General features: G+C 47.0%; 1 protein-coding gene across 1 annotated transcript in view; it reads right to left on the reverse strand.

Annotated features, from left to right (window-relative positions):
* Nucleotides 1–20,128, reverse strand: part of DOCK11 (dedicator of cytokinesis 11) — a gene marked incomplete at its 5' end in the record, with an annotated part of 63,991 nt that extends 43,863 nt beyond the window's left edge. Inside the window, 18 exons of the mRNA XM_010151139.1 lie at nucleotides 147–239; nucleotides 407–472; nucleotides 574–758; nucleotides 1,903–1,979; nucleotides 2,155–2,277; nucleotides 3,797–3,879; nucleotides 4,985–5,107; nucleotides 5,491–5,700; nucleotides 7,466–7,606; nucleotides 9,607–9,690; nucleotides 10,255–10,334; nucleotides 10,784–10,961; nucleotides 12,178–12,312; nucleotides 15,458–15,553; nucleotides 17,695–17,764; nucleotides 18,909–18,991; nucleotides 19,698–19,787; nucleotides 20,012–20,128. Coding sequence (XP_010149441.1) covers nucleotides 147–239; nucleotides 407–472; nucleotides 574–758; nucleotides 1,903–1,979; nucleotides 2,155–2,277; nucleotides 3,797–3,879; nucleotides 4,985–5,107; nucleotides 5,491–5,700; nucleotides 7,466–7,606; nucleotides 9,607–9,690; nucleotides 10,255–10,334; nucleotides 10,784–10,961; nucleotides 12,178–12,312; nucleotides 15,458–15,553; nucleotides 17,695–17,764; nucleotides 18,909–18,991; nucleotides 19,698–19,787; nucleotides 20,012–20,128 — 2,034 coding nt within the window. The remainder of the gene's footprint in view (nucleotides 1–146; nucleotides 240–406; nucleotides 473–573; nucleotides 759–1,902; nucleotides 1,980–2,154; nucleotides 2,278–3,796; nucleotides 3,880–4,984; nucleotides 5,108–5,490; nucleotides 5,701–7,465; nucleotides 7,607–9,606; nucleotides 9,691–10,254; nucleotides 10,335–10,783; nucleotides 10,962–12,177; nucleotides 12,313–15,457; nucleotides 15,554–17,694; nucleotides 17,765–18,908; nucleotides 18,992–19,697; nucleotides 19,788–20,011) is intronic.
* Nucleotides 20,129–23,543: the final 3,415 nt, after the last annotated feature.

A 23,543-nucleotide genomic window follows, 5' to 3' on the forward strand; every position in this document is an offset into this window, starting at 1 on the left:
TTTGCTGAGCCCTTCTACTGAGGCAAAGGGCTGATGATTATTTTTACCCATATTTCACCCAGCCCTGGACAAAGAGATATCCTGAAAGGCCCCTTGGCTTTGTAGCATCCCGGAAAATTTGTTAGTTCCCACTGTTTCATTTTTACCTCATCGTAGAACTCCGGACTCTGGTTGTGATGCAGCACGGAAGCATATGCATTTGTAGTCAGGAGGTGGCCTCCGGGTTTCCCATATATACACTGGAAACACAAAGGAAGAGCTGTATTCAGGGTTGCTGCCATCCTAAATTAGCCAGTCAAATTAAAACAGCAAGGAAATTCAGTGCTTTCCCATTGACCTGCTCAGCCTGGCTGGCATATAGTACACAGCAGCGAGCCTCAGGTCCCCAGAAATAACAGGTACCCACCTTTAGTGCCCTGGCATCAGCTTCATCTGAATCCCTGAACTCCACACAGACAGCAATATTCCTTGCCTGCAACGGGCAGAACAGGAGGATGAGCCACTGCCAAAGGTCTGCAGCATCACCCTGGACCACGCTGAGTCTGGCTGCAGCCTGCTCACCAGGTTGCTCACCTTAGCAAACACCTTCTGGTTCTCATACTTCAGATGCAAGGGGTAGACGTAGAGGTGGTTTTTGTAGACAGTGAAGGGATAACAGTATTTTGCAACTTCTGGGACAAGCTCCTCCACTTCAACTGCAATGTCCTCGCAGCTCTTCTCAAAAGGCTTTATAGGAATATAAGAAGCTGTGACACAATCTAGAAGAGAAGGAAAGCTTGGCTAAGGGTACACCCCACAAACATGGGAAATACAGCCCGTGTGAAAGGAAATCTGTGGGTCTGAAACTCTGCCATTGCCTTCGGGCACCCTGTTCTCTTCACATCAGAGGGTCATGTGTGTTGATCAGGCAGCAGGACTTGGACCACTCCCGTTGAAATGATTAAAGAAAAATTCTCACCTTGATCATGCAAGATCTGTGGTCCCCAACTGCATTAGCAATACTGAGAATGAACAGGTGCACAGGCACCACGGGGCTCTGCTCTGCCTGACAGTGGGGACTGCAGAAATGGCACTTCCCTGCAGCTCTGGGCAAAGTCAAAGGGTCTTGTGAACTACCCATGTCTGCGCAGAGATGGCTGCTCTGCCCAGGGCCTACACCTTGAGACCTCCAGCAACCTAAGCCATTAAGTTACTGTTTTATAAATCATGCAAACAGCACCTGACTGCAGCTGACAGACTACTGAGATGGCTTCAGACTGACATCTCAAAGTGCATCAGTCCCACTGCTTCAGTCCTTTTCCACACTCTGCTCCAGAAAGAGGTTTGATGGTTATGTTGCCCCCAAATTCCAGTGCACAGACCACTGAGACTCACATCCACCACGAGGGAGAGTTCATCTCAAGTGCTAGCTTTTCAAAGAATAGAAAAAACCCACTAGAAAAGTCTTTTGGACAGGGCGCCGGACTACAGACCTGTGACAGAAGCTGACAAAGGCCCAGGGAGTGACACTGAACACATCACGAGTCCTTTCTCTGCCTCAGTTTCTTTAAACGTAAAGTGAAGAATCACACTGATCATGTGTGTGAGGCCCTCTGGTGTTATGGATCAAAAATGTTACATGGGATTGGTGTAATAACAACAGCAAAAGCAGGCAGGTGGCTTCCTTCAGATTTAGGATATGATGGCCCAACTGCAATGCAGATGCACCCCGCAGGGAAACCTCTGCACTTGGACCACATCCCTCCACAGAATCCACCACAGACTTACAAGTCAGGGGTTGTGCTGAATTAAACACTGCAGCCCCGAGATACTCTGGTTATTGAAACAGCAAAACTCCCCACAGAAGTGTTAACTCCTGAGGCTAGAGCCATCAGCATTTATTTTAAGATCCAAGATCCTTACTTGTGAAGTCTGGCGGGATGTCTTTGATGACGATATTTAACTGGGCTGGAATAACCTGTAATTTTGTCTTCTCTGGTCTGCATTGGGGAGAAAGGAACAAGAGTGTGAACCTTGAAAACTCAGCTGCTGAACACATCAGCAAGGCTTTTTGTAAACCAATGTTGGAAACTGTCATGTCATGCTTACACTTAACTGTTTAAAAATGTATGTTAAAAGGCCTGCTCAGCCTCTGCAACAGTCTCTTGCACTTACTTCTTATATTCTGCTAAAAGCTTCAGCATATCTTCATTCGAGAGTTTGCCGCTGTCTTGCTTGTACAGAGGTGAGAATTTTCCTTCAGCATCGAGAGTGCCCTGGGAGTCTTTGAACACTGGTCTGCAGAAAAAAGAGACACATTTCCTAAATGCTGGCAGATAGGCAGACACTGAGGCCTTTGACATGTCAGGTTGAAGGGCAGAGGTTCACTGGCCTGTGACTGCTCTGAACACCGCCAGGCCTCATGGTGTTTAGATCCCACACAATCCACCATGTCACATAAAATTGGATGGGGCATCACCCATTCCCCTTCTCTCCAGCCATGTAAGAAGTACACACCCAGCCCAGCTCCAAGCCTGCTCCACAATCCTGAGCACCCTCAATCCCCTCCCACAAACACCAAGTGGCAAAGTACCTTCCTAGTTGTGCGTGCAGTCAGAGCAAGGAAACCCTCGGAAAGGAGTGCGCAATGGAAACCAGTCTCAGGACATACATCAGCTTCTTCCCAAACCCAGAGCAGGAGACTGGACTCTGCCCTGGATTAATACTAGCATTCTTGCCCTTGAATATAAAGGCTGCGGGTGTCTGTGTGCAGCAGGAACGTTAAGGCATCCATACTCTCTCTGTGCAAACAGCTTCCTCTGGAACCCACAGGGAAAACGCTCCAGGGATGCAGAGCAACACAGCTTCCCACACCAGGCTGTTGGTCCCTCAACTCCTCAATCTCCAAATGCATGTCTTTACCCAGCAGGCACAGATCTGAAGCCCGTCAGTCAATGCCCACACACAGCCCACTATTAGGCTGAGGCACCATGTGGCAGAGGGCTGAGGCACTGTGCAGGCTGTGTGCTGACTCACAGGAGCAATCTGCATCCCAGAACGACCACCTTGAAGCTGACCAGCCAGTGTCACAGGAAAATTCATCCCTATCCTATCCCATCCTACCCTACCCTATCCTAAGAACAGACGTTGCAAGCTGTATACCACCAAATCCCAACCCAGACAGTCATCTGGTGTTCCCATATCATTAGTGTCCCTTTTGTCAGCACCAAAGAGAAATTCAGCAATAGGGGGCAGTTTCAGAGGGATGAACTTGCCTTTAGACTGTCCCCTGATGTGAGATTTAAGGGAGGTAGCACTGACGTACTTTATCAGTCACAGTAAAAGAACAGCAAGGGAATGGGATCGCTATCTTCAGTCATTCCCAGAAACATTAATTAAAGCAGAGTCTAAGAGGAGAGTCAAGCCCCAGCTGATGGCCACTGCCAGGCCAGGAGGTCCTCCACTCCCATCCTGTCCCTGGCTGCTGCCAGGACAGAATTTCTGTCCCAATTCCCGCGGTAACATAGGACAGGGTAATTCTTCCCCAGGAATGTTCTGCCATGATAGCAGTAGCTACAGGTCAGCACGAGGGTTACTTTCTTCCCAGGACTGTTTACTTTTTAATATTTTGTTTCTAATTCTAGATAGAGCATTTCAGGCCAATCCCCACTCTGTCTTGGGAATTGGAGCCAGATTCTTGCCCTGGGCCGCAACTTCACCGACTTCAGTCGCTTGTCCCTTCTCCCACTCAGCTGGACCCTGTCCCGGAGAACTCACGGCAGCAGCTCCCGCCACAGCGCAGTCCGAGGTGACTGACCTGGCAGCCCAGCCGAAGGGCATCCGGTACTGCCCCAGACGGCTGCACACCTGCTTGGCCACCTTATGGACCTTCTGGGCAGTCTGCAAAACACAGGAGAGGTTAGCACGTGCCACGGCTTCCACATGGCCCTGGGAAAGGAGTAAAGAGCACTGCACAAGAAGAAGAAATCCTCTGTACTCCACAATGCACAGCTCCCAGGCACACAGCGCGACAGTCGTTGAAGCAGTTGATAGACATCCCCGTCACTTCACACCACGCACATTTATTACTTTGGCAAAGCAAGAGCAAACACAGCGTGGGCACAGACATATTAAAACTCCTCTTCATTCTGCATTAAACTGTCAAGGTGTTAGTATTTTATTTTCCAAAGGGCATTAGTAGTTATTTTCCAAAACTGACTGTAACTGGCTCATCCTGTACAGGTTTACAAAGTGTGCCGAGGGAATGCTATCACATACCAGGTTTTCCATCCACTGATTTTTGAGGGACTAATCTTGACTAGCTGCAGCAAGGCAGCAACAGCTCCACCTGGCATGCAGAGACTGATGCCAGCAGGACCAGGACCGATAGCCACCCTTTGCATAAGTTCCCCCATATGATCTAAGAGTCATGGAATGGTTTGGGTTGGAAGGGACCTTAAAGATCATCTAGTTCCAATCCCCCTGCCATGGGCAAGGACACCTTCCACTAGACCAGGTTGCTCAAAGCAATCATGGCACTCTGCATAGAGCAAGACAGGTGCAGGGCGAACAGAGTAAAGGGTGAAGCTCATGTTCTGCTGCTACTTAAACATCGCTGTTCCCAGCTGGTGTGAGCTGGGACAGGTCCAAGACACTCTGTGAGGCACCATGTAGCACTGCAGCCCCTTTCTCTGGGAATGAAGTGTCCCACTTTTTTTCTGCCAGCCCAGGCTTTGCCCTGTTGAAATGTAACAAGGAAAGGTTCCCCTGCCCTAACTGTTTGGATCTTTCTAAAAATGCTCTGCCTCCTTCCAGGGGAAGGAACCAGTTCTCCCAGGACAGCCCAGCTGATGCCAACCTGGGGACAGCACATGTAGCAGAATGAATGCAGACCAGTATTTGCCAGAAAGCAGAGCAACAGAAACAACCCGTGTTTTGGGCCACACTACTCCCTGCAGTAGCGATAGCATCACTAAGCAAATACTCTCATGGTTCCATCCAATACCTTCCCCGGGTCCGAGTTTTTTATGTACGGCTCAGCACAGTGCGTGATGCTGCCCTGCAGCACCTTCTCCACACGGGCTACCAGGAAGATCTCCACGTGTGGGTCAGTCACGGAGAAAACCCCCTGCAACAGAAAGAAAATAGGCTGTCAGAGAGCAGGACACCCTACCGGCACTGCGGGGTTTGGCCGCAGTCATCTCGCTGTCCCCTCTCACAGCCCACACAGACCCTGCCCTGGTTGCTGCTGCGGTTGGGCCATGGGGGTTCACAAGGCTGGAGCATGGTCAAGTCATGAAAAACTCTACCTGGTGCTTTGCCTATCACTGCCAGTGAGCCCGAAGGGGTAATCAGCTTGAGACACTGACCAAAACGTGACAAAATCCCACAGTTCTACAGAACAGCTGGCTTTGGCTTCTCCACACAGTGGATGCCAACATGCCACAATGCTACCGAAAAGCCACAGCTTCAACGGAGACACAGAACGAGAGGAGAAAGTCAGTTCTTTACCCGTTTTATGTAGCGCAGGCAAGACTCTGGGACTCCGTGCACCAGGCTCTCGCCTGGTGAATGTCCCTTGGTGCCCTCCACTCCAGATGCGGAGTTATCCAGCAGCATGTCACGGACGGGTGGAGGGTTCAAGTCCACATGGAAGTCAGCTGAAATCTTGCAATTATTTTTCAGGTCAAATAATGCCAAGCTTAGGAAAAAAGGTTCAACCTGGAAATTTGATTGAATATAGGTGTCAAAAAAATACGTAGTTCAGACTCAAGAGTATTCACATGCATTGCCTTCCCTGCTAGGTTTGCCTTCTGCATCTGTTTGTTCCTTTAGCTTTGTACACCAGCATTCTACAGAATTCTTATGGACAATCTATATTTTCTTGCTTTATAAATACATAAACACATCTTTTTCCTGCAACTTCTGTCATTTTGATCTAGTCAACTTGAATAAAGCTACTTTAAAACCATCGATGAAATCTAAAGAATGAAATCCATAGAGTTTTTAATATAAATTATAAAATATGAAGTTAGAAAGGTGACCCCAATCCATCGGTTAGAGCTATTTATCCTTTGCAATGAGAAAGAAATCAACTTATGATTTTAGCATTTATGTTCACATGCTGAAGACCATTTCACTTATTGGCCAAAGTCAATCAGCTCTGCAAGACACTCAAAATATTCCTCAGCTGCTCTATGCCGGCGGCACAGGAGCAAAGTCAGCTCAAAGAGAGCTCAAACACAAGGCTAACACTGCTGTGCAACTGCATATGAAGAATCTGCCAACTCATTTGTAGCTGTTGACTTAGACAGCACAAGGCAAGTGGCAACAATTCCATGTATTTTTACTCCAAAGATCCTAGCAGGCATGCGCCTCTGTAAAGATAAAAGCCTGAAGATAAGACTGTAGTGTGTCCAAGACATTACAACATAACTTGGAGGCTTTACATCAACACTAAAAATGTGCTGATTAGGTCTGACTCTGGGCCTGATTAAGGATGAATACCAAGAATCTCTGCTCTCAGTGACACACTCATCTGCTGGGAGTTACCAAAGAGAACGAGCCTGGTGTACTAGCTGTGAGCTGTCAACATGGAACCATCACAAAAAAGCCTTTGCAATTCTAACAGTCATCAGACAAAGCACCATCAGCGGAGGTTGGTCAGTGCCAGTGCCACTGGCCCCCAGCGATGCTCCCTGCTGCTCTGGCACCCTTGCACAAGGGTTTGACTCCAGCTAGAGCAGATGCAGGACATGATAATAGGGATTATGTTTTGGGAAGAAAGACTGGAGGAGCCTGGTCTGTTTAGCCTGGCAGAACAAAGGCTGAGGAGAGATGTAATTGCTGTCTACAGACATCAAAGGCTCAGAAAATACAAGAAAGAGCTTTTTAGGCTAAGGCACAACACTGGCACAGTAACAAATGCATATAATAAAGTGGCTGTGAATACAGTTAGGCTGGAAGTCAGAAGAAGGTTTCAGAACAGGGAAATCCAGGCTAAGGTACAACACTGGCACAGTAACAAATAAAGTGGCTGTGAATACAGTTAGGCTGGAAGTCAGAAGAAGGTTTCAGAACAGGGAAATCCCTTGCCATTAGAGGAAATGAAATAAAACACAGCAGCAAGTGGTTTGGAGAAGAAGCTTAATCATTTACCAACAGGACTTTCACATGGACCCACAACGTGGGAGACATGCTCCCTATTCCCTATGTCTTTGGACAGCTGGTTTCCCAGCAGTCCCAGTTCTTGGCAGGCTGAGACATATTAGGACAGACCCTGTCCCCAGACACATTTTTGGAACACCAAAACACCAAGGAAGACAAGTCCGGCAATGACCCTGGGCCAGCAGCCATTGCCTGCCCAGGTCCCATTGGAACTCATGGCAAAAGAGGATGTTTTATCCACCCAGATCACTCTGCCAAGGGTGGTTCTTCCTGGTGAGGAGAAAGAAGACAAAGAAGGACATGCCAGAGCTCCCCTTACGTTGGTGGGTCCTCCTTCCGACCTGTCGCTGAGCTGAGCGAGGAGGTTGAGGGAGAAGTCCTGGCAGCACACCACGAAGCGCCTGCTGCATTTTTCCTCAAATGGCTTCACATCTGGCTCGATCCCCGAGAAGTCTAGCCTCTAGAGAGCAAACAAACAAATCTGGTCTCATTAAAAAAGAAAATAACGCCCTGAATAATGTTAAAGGATCACAGGACAGCCAATGCTATCTTAACCACTTTATTTAAAGTGGTACAAAAGGGACAAGACATTCACAAATGAGTGCCATTTGGTGATGTTACACAAATGTATTCAAGACATGAATTCAGGGGGATGTATCAAATTTTAGCAATCTGGTTTGTAGAGCACAGAAAACTAAACCTCAGTATGATTTCAGTTCCTTCCTGCTTTGCTGTAACCCTGGGGATCTTCCCAAACACCATTTAGAGCTTGGGGAACAAAGGGGAACATAAGCCGTCGTTATGCTCAGTAAAATATCTTCCACTTTGAAGATGTGACTAGCTTAAGAGATGGTCCCTGTGCCTGAAATAGAGAGAAGGCACACACTGTTTGGATCGTGAGCAGTATGTCGAACGGGAAGGCATTTCTAGAAACAACAAAAAACCGTCCGCAGAGCTGGCTGGGAAATCCAAACAGCCTTGATTATAATCACCTTTTTCCTAACCCAGAATGCTCACGCCTGGTCTGTGCCTCCACATCTGCCCTTGCCAGAGAGCAGACACGTACGCGACCAAACTACCATCAGCCAGACAAGGGCCCTCAGCTTCCACCATACCCATCGCACTGGGCACTGAGGACACAGAGCTAGCAAACACCCCTAAATCACCAGCACATCTCATGGTGACAATCTGGGACAGTCCTGTTCATTTCTCCCCCTCCCCAAATCCTGCAGAAACCTGCATGCCAAACTTAGGGCGCTGATATCTCACGATCAAGTCATTTCAGCAAAATAGGCTGCAACTGTTAATCCGATTCTGGGGAACTCTTCCCATTGTTTCCTCTACTCCTTGCAATGAAGAAAGTACATTGCAGGCATATGTTCCTGCTCCCAGTTTCCTCAGCACCAGGCATACAAGCACGCACGTACCCAGCAGCATTGACTGGGGCAGTGACTTGAATGCCCAGTGTTACAGCAGATCCAACTGACCCACACCAGAATGAAGAGCTGTGGGTATAGAGGCAGGGCAGTGAATTCAGCCTAACCAAATCGTTAGGGAAAAGAAGATATCTTAGATGCTCCACACTGAATACTATTTCCATTTTTATTATCTGGCTAGAATATAGGAAACTTCTCAAAGCTCCTCTTACCAAAAAAAGCCTCCTAGATGCTTATCTTCTTCATGTTAAAGACCTGAAAGAAGTGCCAAGAACAAAGCTCATTTTGTGCAACTAAACCTTTTAAAGACTAATTGTATTTCCTTGTAACACCAGAATGTTCTTTTTCATAGGTGTGAACAAGCCAAAGCATGCCAGAAGGAGAACCTGAAACTACAAAATAACTTGGAACAATTCTCTAAAACCGTGTTAACAATTGCAGCTCATTCCACTGAAATCCCACACCTGGACCTTGGCAGAGATCTCGGCAAAGACGTCAAAGCTCAGAAGAAAATAAGCTAATCATCAATGAACCCTTACTCCAGTGCAGGAGAACAGCACGGGGTGTTTTTTCTGTATGTCCCCTACATTTGAAAGCTCCACGAAGAGTGAGGCTCTCCCTGTAAACCCGTCACAGTCTTTGTTCCCTACTCCAGATGTGCTGAGCCCAGGCAGTGTTGCACGTGTCCTTGCAATACCACTTCTACTGCTTCTGCAAACAAGAAAACCTCTCAGAGGCCCGGATCATGGGTTTGAAATCCAGCAACATCAAGATGCAACACGGAGAAGTCAGCAAAGCTGGAGGGAAGCCACGTGTGGGGCTGCTGCGAGTCCTTATTTGAGCTATCACCTAGCACTGACACCTGGGTCAGCTCTCACTGACAGGGACAGGGGCTGCACTTCTGTCCTCCAGCCCGCTCAAAAACACGCTGCCTCTGCAGTGGAACGCTGCGGCCATGCAAGGGAAGAGAGGAGGCATGACACAGAGAGCAAAACACCACATCTGCAAACATGGGGATGTTTACCTGGACTTCTGGGTCGAATGAAAAGAGGTTTTGTCTTCCATCATTTCTGCTCAGTTTGTTCAGCTGATCTGTTTCTCTCCCATACTAGGACAAAGGAAAGCATTGACATTACTGCCTGGTCACACAGAGGCAAACACTGGTTATTTGGAAAGAATGGAAGCAAAACAAAGTAAATATTTTTCAGGTCCCCTTTGTGGTATGTGAGACGATGCAAGGCTCCTCAGCTGCAGCCGCCACCGTGGTGCACTGGCAGTAAAGCGATGTGGCTCTGCCAAATGAGAAAGCAGACGGAAGTAGGCAACCACACTCTGGATCATAACCAGGAGGTGGCTGTCACCTAACCGCCCCTCCACTCTCATGACCAGGACCATCACCCCTGTGGAGTGCGTAGTACTGACCGCATCAGCCCTTCATTTGCTCTAGGACTGCTCTTCCTTAAGGGCCCCACACACGGATGTGAGGAGCGTGCGACCCCAAACCACAGAGCTCCATATGTCAGACGGGTACGTGAGACCACAGAGACCCCACCAGCACTTGGTGCCTGCCCAACTCTCCCAGGGCTGAAGACAGAAAGTGAAGACCCCTTTTATAGACATGGTGGAGAGAACTAGCTATGGGCTGGGAGAGCAGTCTCTGCAAATACGATACCTTCATCAGCTCTGGATGCATGCTTCTCTCCAGGCTCTCCAGGATGTTCTCTGATTTTCCCTGTGTGCTTGATTCATCATCTGCAAGGACACGAAAAACAGATGTTCAAAACAACTGCAGGAGCACTGCTTTGCCAGAAAGCATCCAGCAGTATTTGCTTACAATAGCACAGAAACAGTTTACGGAGACTTCTCCTTTCCTCAGGAGTAAGATTTTTCCATACATTACTAGCAGTGGAGTGTACTATTACAGCCTGCTAGGTCTTTCCAAAGCAGAACTTCAGCAGAGAGCCAATTTTCCAGGAGTCTTGAAACTTTGCCATGGATTTCCCATCCAGATGAAGGGTCATGTTTCCCCCCACTTTTATTCCTCAGACTGTTGTCTACATTATACTAAGCCCTTTTGCATGATACCTTGTGTCAGCCACAATTTTTGCTATTAATCCAGAAAGAACAGGATACACTTCTCCAGGCACACTGCTTGCATCCTGCAGAGAAGGGTGAAGGTAGGTGTTTATTTATAAACTGACCTTGCACAGATTCCACAGTATCTTTCTTCTCTGGCACCAAACTCTCAGCATTGCTCTGAATGATCTTTCTCAGAGTTACCAGCCATTCTTCCATCTCCTGCTCGGTTTCAGCTGCGAGATAGTGGCTGTACTTGTCTATTGTCTTCAGTTCAAACGCATAACGACGCATCTTAGGACACTAAACAAACAAATAAGAAAGAGAAAGACTTGTAACACATTTTCCTCAATGACTCAGCAGAGTACCTGCCAGAAGGCTCCTCTCTGTGAAAGCATCCTGAACTGAAAGGCCAGGAATCACTAGCCAAGCACCCTCCTGGACACACACCTCTCCTGCAGTGATCACAAAGGTTCACAGCTGCTATCAAGCAGCATGCAGCCCCATGGTTGCTAGCTACTCTGAAAGTGGGAGAAAGCCAGACTGAACCACAGACATTGTACTGAGGAGTAGAAGCATGCTCCTTCGTATGTCATCAGACCTTTAGTATTTACCCAGAGAAGCCAGGAACTGTATTTGTCTGACACAGTATGTAATGCTGCACTCCAGGACACTTAGAGGCATCTATCTTAAAAGCAAGTGGTTCAAGGCAGCTTTTCTGAGCTCTGCTGGCCTTTAAACACCATTTTCCTACCAGAAGCCAAGGCAAATCTGATGCGACTTGGGAAGTACACCATGTACATCATCGAGGCGTGTGCATTACTGCTTTTACTGTGTTCGGAAAGATAAACGGAAACGCACAGCTCTGACTCATCGCTGCTGAAGCAAACCGCCGGAGTAATTTATGGTGTACCAGCTCCACCACACTCGGTGCCTGAAGCTTCTGCAGAGACAGGAACAGCAAAAGGCACAGAAGCACTCCACTGCTGCACTTCACTCTCAGCATTACAAAACAAACCCAAGTTTAAGCCCTGTAGAAATCCTACTCCTCAAACCTTACAACCTCTTTGCAGGCTGTAAGTCCCAGAGGGCTGCACGCTTGCATGGACTTATTGGGGTGTAACTCAAGAAACAAGAAGTTGGTGCAAGCAGCAAACAGAGGAGGAAGGTGCCCACGAGTATGTGACACCAATTACTGGCTTCAACCCTCAGGGTGTCTTAGAAGCCACCTGACCTACGGTAACCAGGTAAAGGAGATGGACAGTGCAGGGAGACAGCAGATGAGGTAATGATGAAATGCTTCCATTTTACTCTGACAGCAGTTCTTCCTCTTACTCTCTTACTTCCTGGCCAAAAATATGGCCTTGCTTGCCTTTTAATCAGGTTAGCTGACAGAGCAAACCAGTTCTGTGTTAGTTTGTAAATCCATTCCTTCACCACTCGATGGCACAGACACCTGGAGAGAGCATGTCTATCTCGGAGCTAGCAATGCATAAGCCCATGCAGAAAGCACACCTACCTGAACAACGTCATTGCAAGCATCCAAGAAAATACAGCCTTTGGATTCTTTTGAAATTTTCTCATCTTTGTAGGAATTAAGGATATAGGAGCCATCTGTGAGTTGTGACAAGTAGAAATATCTCCTCTTGAATACCTGCAAAAGTACAAAGTTGTGGTTATGCACGCATTCATCCCGTTGTACACCACAGCCACAGTTTCAGTATCTGCCCTCCTGCTACTGAGAAAATACTGTAACAAGAAACACTGATGACCCCAGAGTGTTGCAGATTCACCCCTTTGAATATGACTTGTTTTTATACAGAGAGATTTCAGCATCTTCTTTAATTTTAATGTCCCTGCTGTTATTGTAAGTTTGCCCATCTAAAGAAAAGCCTCAGGGCTTCCAGGTCATGTTTCAGCTGGCTCCAGACTCATTTATCTTTACAAAGTAATGCTGCACAGTAAATTCAGATCAGCACACCACTTGAAGATTCATCCCACCCTACAGCAGGTATTTCCAGAGCCTCTTTGATGAAGACCTCAGTTAGAATTACAAAGCAGTATTCCGGAAGACTTAGGAACAAACATGTGGAAATTCCTAGCACTCAAATGCAAGTCAAGGGACACTGCAATCCATCTAACTCCTTGTATTTTTGTAGGCTTGGGAGGTTTGGTTTTGCTTCTTTTCTTTTTTAATTACAAACATATTTTCATGAACTTGACTTAGTGTTCAATTCTCACTCAAAAAGCAGTCAGTCTGGGAGAAGTATTCCTATGTTTGAGCTACTGATTTTTATGGGAAAAAAACCTCAAACCAAACCAAACAAAAACCAAACCAAACCAAACCACCAAAAAAAAACACACCAAAAAAAAACCCAACCGAAAAAAAACCCAACCCAGCTCTCCAGTATCTCAGAACATCTCCCTTCATGTTTGTCAGCCAAAAGGCACTGGACTGTAATTCAGGAGAACATTTTGGCAGCAATTATGGTAGCACCATATGCTGTCAGGTCTGCAAGGAGCAGGGTGCATTTCACAGTTGGTGGATATCTGTGTTAGGAGAATCACGAAGGAAGTCGGGGCAAGCAGCACTGAGAGTGTTTCCACTATTCTGCATATCTGGAAGATCTACAAATAAACACAACGTTTTTCATCCCATATGGGAGACTACTAGTAATTCCCTGCTCCCATCATTACTGACACTAGCACATGTTCAATAAAACTACTCACACAGAACTGGAAGGGAGCATTGCGCTCTGAGCAGTAACCAAAGCCCTCTGAAAGCTAACCTCCAGCATCATTTAGATGTCTAGTTAGCTGTAGAGATGCTCCAAGAGTTGTTGAGATTTAAGTTTTATATGATTTAGCTAAACCTTCAGTCCAACAAAGCATAAAAACACACTGAAAGCGAAGTATGCTAAGTGTTAAAGCCAGCTTAAACACTGATTTGGCACTTCACTTTCAATCTCAGAAACTCTGGCAGGGGATGCTGCAGAAATCCATGATAGATCATCTCTAGATATTACAAGGTTGATATCCCTTGTGCGTATGGGATTTCATGCTAAGCCATTTGCATCTTCTGAATTCTGTTCAAAAGGAAATGCAGAAGCAAGCAGCACTATTCCTATGATCTTCCCCCCCTTGTAAGCAATTGCTGTCAGAAACACTTGGCAGAAGACTATGATCATTTGAAATGAATACTATAAAACCAGGAGCAGAGGGAACATCCCCTCTGATGAGGGTACAGATGCTGTTGGTGAGCACTGCAATTGCAGAGGGATGGCTAGAGAACTGGGAAGTCCATTTGGGAAGAGAAAACAGAAAGACAGAGAAAATCCTGATGTCATGATTGTATTGCAGCACACCGGCATGCTGCAAAACAGATGGCAAGGAGCTTGGCCAAACCAGGGATGTTCTCTGCGAAGGAAAGGTTACTCTGAAATAAAGGCTGTTGGCTGTAGCCTAATTACAGTTTGTTCGTGGGCTGGCTCTCCACAAAATACACTGCACATGCTCAGCAACAGCGTGAGGTACCAACAGCTCAGCCCATCACAGCAATGGAAGAACCAACACTCAAAAGAGGGATGCATCTGCTTCTGCAATAGCACAGCAGCCCCTCGATGTGGTGATAAGGCTGAAGACATTCAAAGTCCTCATATTTCTCACGTGTGCTTTAGGAGGTGTGTTGTAACACACAGAAGTGACCAGGACCAGCTCAGAAAATGGCTACTGAATTTCAGTATTTTGATATCTCAGTTACACGAGAGACTCTGTGGATCTTACTAATTGAACTGAAACCAGCATAGTTCAGATAACATCTCTGAAAGGTGGGTCTGAGGTGCTGGGCACCAAGGCCAACAATACCACAAGAGGCTCAGTCAAGAATGGAGCCAGCTGACTGATTTCGTGCATGTATGATACCTCCTCCAGAAGTTATGGGAGCAGAAATGGCTTCACCCTTGCTGCTCAGAAGAGCAAAGGATCAGAAAATCTTGTTCTATCACCTTCAAGCTCATGAGTAGTCATTTTAAAACTCAAAATCAGCTCTGTGAACACTTCTTATGAAAGAATAACTTGCTGATGAGCTGCAGACCAAGTGAGCTTTGTGAGATTTACTAATATCCTTACACAGCAGCCTCACTGCAGCCATTCTTCAGCTGCACAGTTGAGCATAACTCTCTAATATTCCCTCTATGCTATAGCATGGCAGCTGCGTGGTGGAACAACAGGCGGGCTCATTGCCACAGCAAAAACCTGTGGTGGAACATGCATTGCAAAATCTGAGCAATGTCACGCCGGATTACGTACAGGAGACAATGCAGCTGTTACTTCTAGGTCAGTAATGCTCCACCTCCTCAGTGATACCACCCCTGCTTTTAAAGCAAAGACTTGTCATTTCAATTTAAAGCCAGACTCCATACGTATTTCCTACCAGCAAGGAAACTGTCAATCCACAAAGTCTTTGCAGGGCAGCTGTTACAGTTAGTTAAACTGCCTTCCCCTTCCTGGCCTCAGCTGCTCATTCACAAAACAATCTTGGTTTACCAGAACACGCTTCACCTTTTTGTTCAGCTTGCCTGTCGTGATTTGAAGTGCATTGGTCTTATATTCTGGGGAGGGAAGGGTCAAAATCTGTTACCAGACTGGGTTTTCCAGTCTACTTCAGGATACTCTACAAGAGGGACGGATGCCCATCCAAACCCAAACCCACCCGTGGCACTTCTGCTAACTTTAGAGACGTGATCTGAGCTTAACCTCGTGCCTTATTCACGATTAACGTAACGCTGGATCAAACTCACCTTCATGGTAACAGTGATGGTGCTATTTACATTCGCTTTGTGCAGCCAGCCCTGCTTTATCACCCCACCCTTCTGGGAGCACAGGGACGAGGAATCCTGAAAGAGAGCCAAAGATCAGCAAAACAAGTCAGGTAAACTGCATCCATGCAATGTTCCCCTTGGAGACAAGGGAGATGTCCACCCTGGAAAGCAACACAGTTTTAACTCCAGCAATACGTTAACATGCACAGTGTTATCATAAAAAATGGCAGGGTTATCTCTTTCCCAGAGAGAGACAAACCAGGCCAGTTTGGGTCACCTTTAAACAGATTACATCTACACTGACAGAGCTACACAGCAATTTTGCAATGCATGTTGGTTCGTAGGCAGTATTTCAAAAAGCTGGGGAAGAAAGAAATTTTCAAAATGGTCTGTTTAGAAAGTTGCAAAATGCAGAACTCCAGACTCACTTTGTCATTTCCTTTTGTATAAATCCACTCTCCATTTTAAATTTAGGCAGAAACCACCAAACGCCAGTAGCTGAAATGGAACTGACTGGTTTCATATTTCTCAAAACAAAGTTTCAAGTGGCCCAACCAGGCTGTTCTTTGCATACCAGCTGGGATTTCCATCTCTGCTCCTGTCCCGTCGTCCCAGAAGGGAGAACATCCCACCATGCGTAACTAACTGTGACCTCCTCTGGGGAGGGAGGGAAATGAGATCCCAGACTGGTGAAAAAAACTCACCCTGGGACTTCCAGTGACACAGCAGCGGAGGTGGACCTGGACGGTCTGCCGATGAGCTATGAAGGGAATGGTTTCTGGCGTCTCCTGCAGCCCAAATGGCAGGTTTTCACTCCTTTCTTGCCAAATTTCCAATGACAAAGTAAATTGTCTAATGTTTTATAACCTTGGGTAAAACAACCCATGATTTCTCCTTTATAATCAAGAGATTTCTTTTACTTGAATTTCCATTCCACAATTCTAATGTAAACGTACCATCACGAAACCGTAACAATCGCTTAGATATTCTCATGTCGAAAGAGATAAGTGCCAAAATATCTGCCAAAGCACCGGGAATACATCAGTAACTTCACTTGTTTGAGGACATGGGACACTGACCAGAAGAAAAAGGGTCTTTGTCAAATTTTGATAGTTTATTTTTGTCCTTTTGCTTTTTTTCAGAGACTTGCTGATAACATACTGCACTGCTCTGTCTCCAGCCCAAAGCAGATATTATTACAGAGGTAACAGCTCAAGTTAATGATGTAATGGAAACAGACAATACAGCCCCCAGAAAATAAGGCCAAACTTGAAAATTCATTTCCATTTAGGAGAAAGTCATCCCAGACCAGACCTGAAGTTTGCTGGGACACGCACAGCAATTGTGAGAAACGTGCATGAAACAGCCCCTTCACATCTTCACCTCTGCAAGAAACAAACTTCCCTTTTCTGCTCTAAGTTCTGCAGCAGCATCTTGGTGCCATGCGGATTTTAAACAGCTGGGCTAAACTCACCCCACCGTAAATGAGAACTTCTTAATGTCACATGCGTGAAGCATCACGTGGCACGTGAGACAGAAAAATGCTACCCCTCCCTTTCGTAGCAAACATGACACGCACAAGGAAACACGGCACCTGTGTCGTCCAAAATGATCACCAGGTTTGAGATACCCCAATTTTCAGAGTCCCCAGCTCACCCCCATAGAATAGTTCCAGGGCTGCAAATCTTCCCTGCAACCAGGTGAGCACACACACGCCAGCTCCCAGAGGGAGCGAACGCCACTGGACATCTGTGTCTGCAGAACGGGACTGACACATGGTGAATGTGTTGGGTAGAAGTGACTGATTAAGAACTGCAGGTTATGTGATAGAGCACAAAACATTTTAAGAGGAGGATGCCGATCTCACACTGTAGTTGAAACCCAAAGTTCCCACTTATAATTCTGGGCATGAAAAATTTTACTTAGTAATCATTTGGCTTCATTTTTTTTCCCTCTTCCGCTGCTGCAGTGTTTCAAGTGAAAAAGCCCTGAGAAATATTAAGGCTAATCTTCCAGATAATTTAGGAGACCCTTGGCTCCAAGAGATTATCTTGTCATACTTCAAAATAAATCACCGTCCCAGTTTTGGTTCCATCTTCACAGTACGAAGCATCTTGCCAGAAAACCATTCTTGGGAAGTGAATTCTGACTTTGCCTTGTGAAATCTGCTTTTTAACAGATCTTCGAGTGAAGTATGTGAAAAAAAATCTCCTTACCTCGTCCTTTTCAAAGTCTTCATCAATTTCAAACACATGGCTTGGAATCTTGTCTGGCCTAAAGGATTTGCTGAAATCACAACACATTTTCCTTTTTAATGACTGGGAAATGAGGGTCCTCCAGGCCAGCAAGCAGATGTTGGATGCAGAACCAACAGCCCAACTGCCGACTCCAGAGCACAGCAGAACTGCCCTCCTGCAGCACATGGATTTCAAGAGACCTACAGCCCCTTACAGATGGAGAAAGCTAACTTCTGAGTGCATTTCATGGAAATTAAGCATAAGCAGTATGTAATTAGCTTTCTCCTTGATAGCTGTCTGATTCTGCAGAGCTTTTGCTGACTTGCATTTTTGCAACACAGAGATGCAGCAGGCCAGCCTATCTTCCACCTTGCTAAAAATGAAGCAAGGTCAGACTGCAAGATTATTCCCAAAATTTAATACGATTTCATCACCAGTGTTGGCCTGCTGCTGCTTCATTTCCCTGCGAGATCTCAGAACAGACCCACTTCAGTCAATTAACAAGAAAAAGCATGTAAGAAGCTGCCAGCCCAGGAGCAGCCTGAGCAGTGGCCCAGACGTGCACAGGGCATGGGGAGCGAGAGCAGAGCAGGCGCCACTACGGAGAAAACAACAATCCCGCAGAAATCCAAGACGTACACGCCTGTCTGAAAATCCCCTTTAGCTTTGGGGCTGGAATCACTGGCACAGCCCAGCATTTCAGAGCACATAATGCTCCAGCACTGCCAGCATCAACAGCAGTATTACACCACCACACTGAAGGTGTAAAACAACATCCCAGTGAGAGGGGGCAAAAAGAGGATCTGCTCTGCATGGGAACACGGCGTCTAGCACGCGGAGAACATCAGCCCAGGGGGACAAAAGGCTCCTGATTCGGGATGAGCAGACACTGCCAACATTATTTACCCTGCCACATGCCCTGACTGTGGTCCGTCCTCATCCCAGATGGCAGGATGTGAAGTAACGACCCATGCTGGCAATATTGTCAGCATCCCCCCGACGCTGCTGAGTGAGTGACACAACAGTGGGATAACACCAACCTCTGGCTCTGTAACCTTCAGAGTGACATAACTCTGGGGGGAGGTTTTTTGTGGGACAGGCATCAGGAAGAAGGGCAGACTGCTTTTCCTAACCCTGATCAAACCCCAGCCCTGTGCCCATGCATTAGTATTCCAAGGGAGCGCGACACTTACCATGGCAACATCCGAAAGTCTCCTGAGTATTCCTCATACTTGTAGTTTACCACGTGCCAGTCTGAGCTGTAGGTTTTAATGCACTGAAAGGAAAACAATATAGTTCTTTGAAAGCCACACTGCACAGAACAAAACCGTGCACAAGCCAGAAAGGTTACAGACTGCTGGGTGAGGTAAGCACAAGCGGAAAGGCTCCGAGCAAGCTGCTTCACTTGTTCTGCGTTGCCATACAGAACTTCACACGGAACCTTTCCAGCACAGAGACAAAAATCCCATAGCATCTGGCCTGCCACACAACTGCTGATTTTGTATTTACATTGCTCCAAAGCTTTAAAAAAGGACTAGTAATTTGGGAGGGGACTGTTTTCCAGAAAGCACCGATTTTCTGCCCCTGGAAATGCAGTGCCTTTAACTAGACACTGACCATGGCTTGGCATTTAGTTCCACCGCCCCTGGAGTCCTAGAAAGTGGCACTTTATGCAGCAAACCCATGGTGCTCAGGGTACTCAGGGCTGTGTAGGGTCCCCCCACCCTGCTGCACACCCCCACCTTGCAGCTCAGGCTGGCGGTGCAAAGCCACACACCTTGTCTGCGGACAAAACCCACTGGAAAGAAGCACTGCACAAGAGCACACGCGAGAACTATCCGTGTGCCCAGACTGCCGGCCACTGCTTCCCACAAAAAAAAAGCCAGGCAATCTGCCACCTCACAGACCCGGAGCTACAGCAGAGCATCTGGCCCAGGGAAGAAAGTGTGGAAGGTGGGTGGTGCATGGGCTTTTGCCCCTACCTCTTTGACAAAGAGGCTCTGAGCTTTCTTTAGAGCATCTTCTGGCACTGTAGACTGGACAGTCCTTCTCTGTCGACTGATGACTGAGATCTGCAGGGAAAAGAAGAACATGTTTTCAGTGCAAACTAGGTCTTCAGGGCTTGATACATGCTTTAATTAATGCCATGGGCCCAAATCACCAGTGGGTTATTTTGGTTTTATGTGTCAGTCATGTAGCCAAAAGCAACATGTGGTTAACAGTGGAAATTTTCCAAGGGAAGCAGGACTGGAGATAAATGAGTCTCAATCATGAGAAATAGCCAGTGCACACTCACAGATACATCTTCAATCGGAAATATCAGCAGGTCCCGGAGGGGATCACTGTAGATCTGAACTTTGCGTTGAAGAATCACGTTCTCATAGTCCAAGGGTTCAACCACTTTGGTTTTTTCCTACAGGAAAAATAGAAGATGATAATATTTACATATATATATAATAATCAGTATCTTGTTCTTAATTTAGCCTGATAGTTTCAAACTGTGTTACCGGTGGACTGCTCGTTAATTCAGAAATGTGATACTCTTGTGACGCAGGTAACCACTGATGTGCATGTTTTGCAGAGAGAGAAACAAGGGGTTAAGTTATTTGTGCCTGGTAATAAGCTACAGGAAGAAACAAAGCTCTGTGCCGCTCTGGTCCAAGCACAGTCTCCAATTTCTTAATGGAGCAAGAAATCCTCCTGGACAGGCCACAGCTTTAACAGCTGCAAGCTTCAGCATCTTCACATATGAGCAGCTCATCCGTACAGCTCGGAAGAAATACGGCCCCCGGCACTGGCTCCACTGAGCTCGAAGCTGGTTCTGCTGGAGGAGCTGATGAGAGTCGTGCTCTGTCTGGAAATGTGCCGCTGGCGAGATGAGAGCAACCTGGCTGCCACGACCTCCGGAGCAGGAATCTCACCCTGTGGAAGGAAGAGCAGCATCCCTCTGGAAAGGCAGGAAATCCCTTTCCATAAATCACACCTCCGCCACAGCCAAAGGCTTGGAAAAGTCTGGGATCTGGTTTTGCTCTGCCTCACATTTCTGGGAAGCAAGATGAACTCAAAAATCCCTGAAGTCACGAGTAAAAGTTATTAGGAGAACACCATTCAGTTGGCGATTGCAGTACATTTGTCCTTGTTACAAGTCCAGAAAACAGAACTTTTAAAAAAAAAAGTGAGAAACCCACAAACTTCTGAAGTAGGAAAATGTCATCTCAGCTGCCCGGCCCTAGGCCTCACATTTCATAAGCAAGAGTCAGGCACTTCGCACTGCCGTTGTGAAAATTAAATTTGACACCAAAAGCAAACCCATGACTGCATATGAACGGTCACAATAAAAGGGGAAGCAAATTCAGATACGTCAGCTCTGCTGTGTTTTGAATCTTGACCACAAGGCCTGGCCATGTCACAGACAGCGTTAATGAAACCTTCCAGCAGCCTCGTGATGCCTGGATGGCACGTGCCTCTGGCGATAACACCCTCGCAGGGTGGCATTTGGGCCCTCCACCCTCAGAAGAGGAACATCAGGTGCTTCCCCACTGGCAGCAGCCTTCACCCCCCAGCTGAATGGTTTTTCCAGGATGAGCTATTGCCGTAGCATCCTCCCCGAGTTAAACATGAGACCAGTACAAGGGCTCTCGCTGAAGACAGCAAAACCTGCAGCCTGACAAAATGAATCCAAAATGAGGATCAAAATCACAGCACCATATAACCCCACGGGGGAAACCGCTGCACCACCAAGCATCCAAACAGCCCAATGCTGCCTTTGATGCGTGAGATAAGCCAAGAAATCAATACTGCTCTTCCAAAAACAATCCTAGCCAAAGGGTTTCTGTCCTGTGCCTTTGGTTTCTGAGTCTCTGGGATGCATTAGGGAATGTTTTCAAGCCCTTTGCAGTAAACGTGAGCTGGGGTTTTGCTTCAATGACAGCTGAGCATCTCCTGCGTTGAAGTGGAGCTGGTGCTGGGACTTTGGGGAGGCAGCTGTCAAGCGAGGGGTAACGGCCCCTGGCAAGAGCTATTTGGGGATGGCCGTATTTTAATCTTGTTCTAGTATTTTTCTGAAATGTTGCAGGAAATCTTTGTATGGTGTTATCTTCTCATACACCAGCACCTTTTAAAAAAAATCAAATCATTAAAAAAAAAAAAAAAGGTCTTTCTGGTTTTGCCAGACTCTGGTACCTGGCAAAAAGAAAACAAAAAGCCAGGTAGCAGACCTGGATGGTCCCTTGGGCTGGAGCAGTGAGGGCAGTCACATCTCTTAGGCCGCCTCTGGCTTCTCTCACCCAAAGGACAAACCCCACTGAGCAGGGACCATTCCTTCATTCCAGGTGCATGACTCGTGAGCTTTTAATACACTCAGAAAGCAAAACCGAGATGAAAGCTTTTCCCCCCACAGCACCTCAGAAATGCAAGGCGGGTACCTGTGAAAGGTACCCTGTGTTTCCCAGGACTGCATCCCAGCATCTCTCTGATGGAAGAAAGCACAGAGTCTGTGTGCACTTAAGGCCTGTTTTACTATCGTAAGCGATGCCTGGGTCCCACTGCCAGCCTCCGGACAGAGCCGCTTCTGCACAGCCTTCCGCTGAGCATCCGCCCTGCCGTGCTTCTGGCTGTCCACAAAGAAGCTCCTACACTTGGCTGGGGAAAACATACCTGCTGCCCCAGACAGTTTCACTTCAAAAGGTGTCTTTTCCATGCTGTAGGAATCCAGCATGGATTAGCTCAGATATCCGAAGCAATTCCCTCTTAATCATTTTCTGGAAGCTTTCCTTCACTGCTCGCACAGAAAGAAACCTCACATGGCCCCAATGCCATGTAAACACCAGCAGAAGCACCGCAGCTGTCGTGGGAGAAGCCCAGCAAAGTATCGGTGGGCAAGACAAAGGCTGCTCGGCACAGAGCCCATGCTGGGTGCCCGGCTCCCCCAGCCACGAGGGATTTGGGGCAGGGGGTGGTGAACGCTGCCAGCCCCAGTGCTGCCCGCTGCCAGCGTCACTGCACGTGGAGCCTCTCGACCCTGCATCCAGGACTCAAGTTGCGTGGGAGTCTCAAAAAAAGAAAGAGATCACCTAAAAAACAGGAGTCCCAAAACCCCAATAGGCTGATGGAGAAAAGGAATCCATTTTCTCTCAGTCTCACACTCTCTGAATGCTTAATTGAATTTGGTTAATCATCTGAAACACTGGTCTTATTTCAGGATAAGGCTATGTGCTTCTGAAAATTTGCCAAGCTTTGCAAATGACTGTGAGTTAACAGGACATTCACGAGCTGCTCTCCCAATTTGCAAGTCTGGGCCAGGCATCCCCAAAGCTCGGGCACCCAACAAGACCAGTCAGGACCCTACAATCCAGGTGTATGGCTCTCTGCCGACCTGTCCCATTTACTCGTCTTGCCGCTCATCACGGCAGCAATCCCAGAAAACTCAGCGGCATCAGCTGGTTAGAGCAATGCCACGAAGCTGAGCTTCTCACCTTGCCCTGCCAGCAGCTGGAACAGTAAATTAGATTCCCTCTAAGAGCCTTTCACCTGGCTATGGCACTACAGAGTGTCTTTGGGTACACAGAACTCAGGCCTTCTAATTACACAGTATTTTTAGTCCTTTTTTATTTTGCAATACACTCCTGGAACCGGGACTCTGTTTCTAAAGTTGTTCTTTTTAATAGCTGGGGTTTTGATAACATTTCTTTCCTAACTTTGACATCTCTGACAACCAGCAAGACAAAGTCCTGGTAGCGACCCTCGTGGCATTCGATGACAATTAAATGATAAGGACTGAAAAGGATCCCACATCCTCACGAGAGGTTTCAAAACCCGCACAGCACTGC

The sequence above is a fragment of the Eurypyga helias genome, unplaced genomic scaffold (genome assembly GCF_000690775.1).
Source record: "Eurypyga helias isolate BGI_N326 unplaced genomic scaffold, ASM69077v1 scaffold31654, whole genome shotgun sequence".
Classification (NCBI taxonomy): domain Eukaryota; kingdom Metazoa; phylum Chordata; class Aves; order Eurypygiformes; family Eurypygidae; genus Eurypyga; species Eurypyga helias.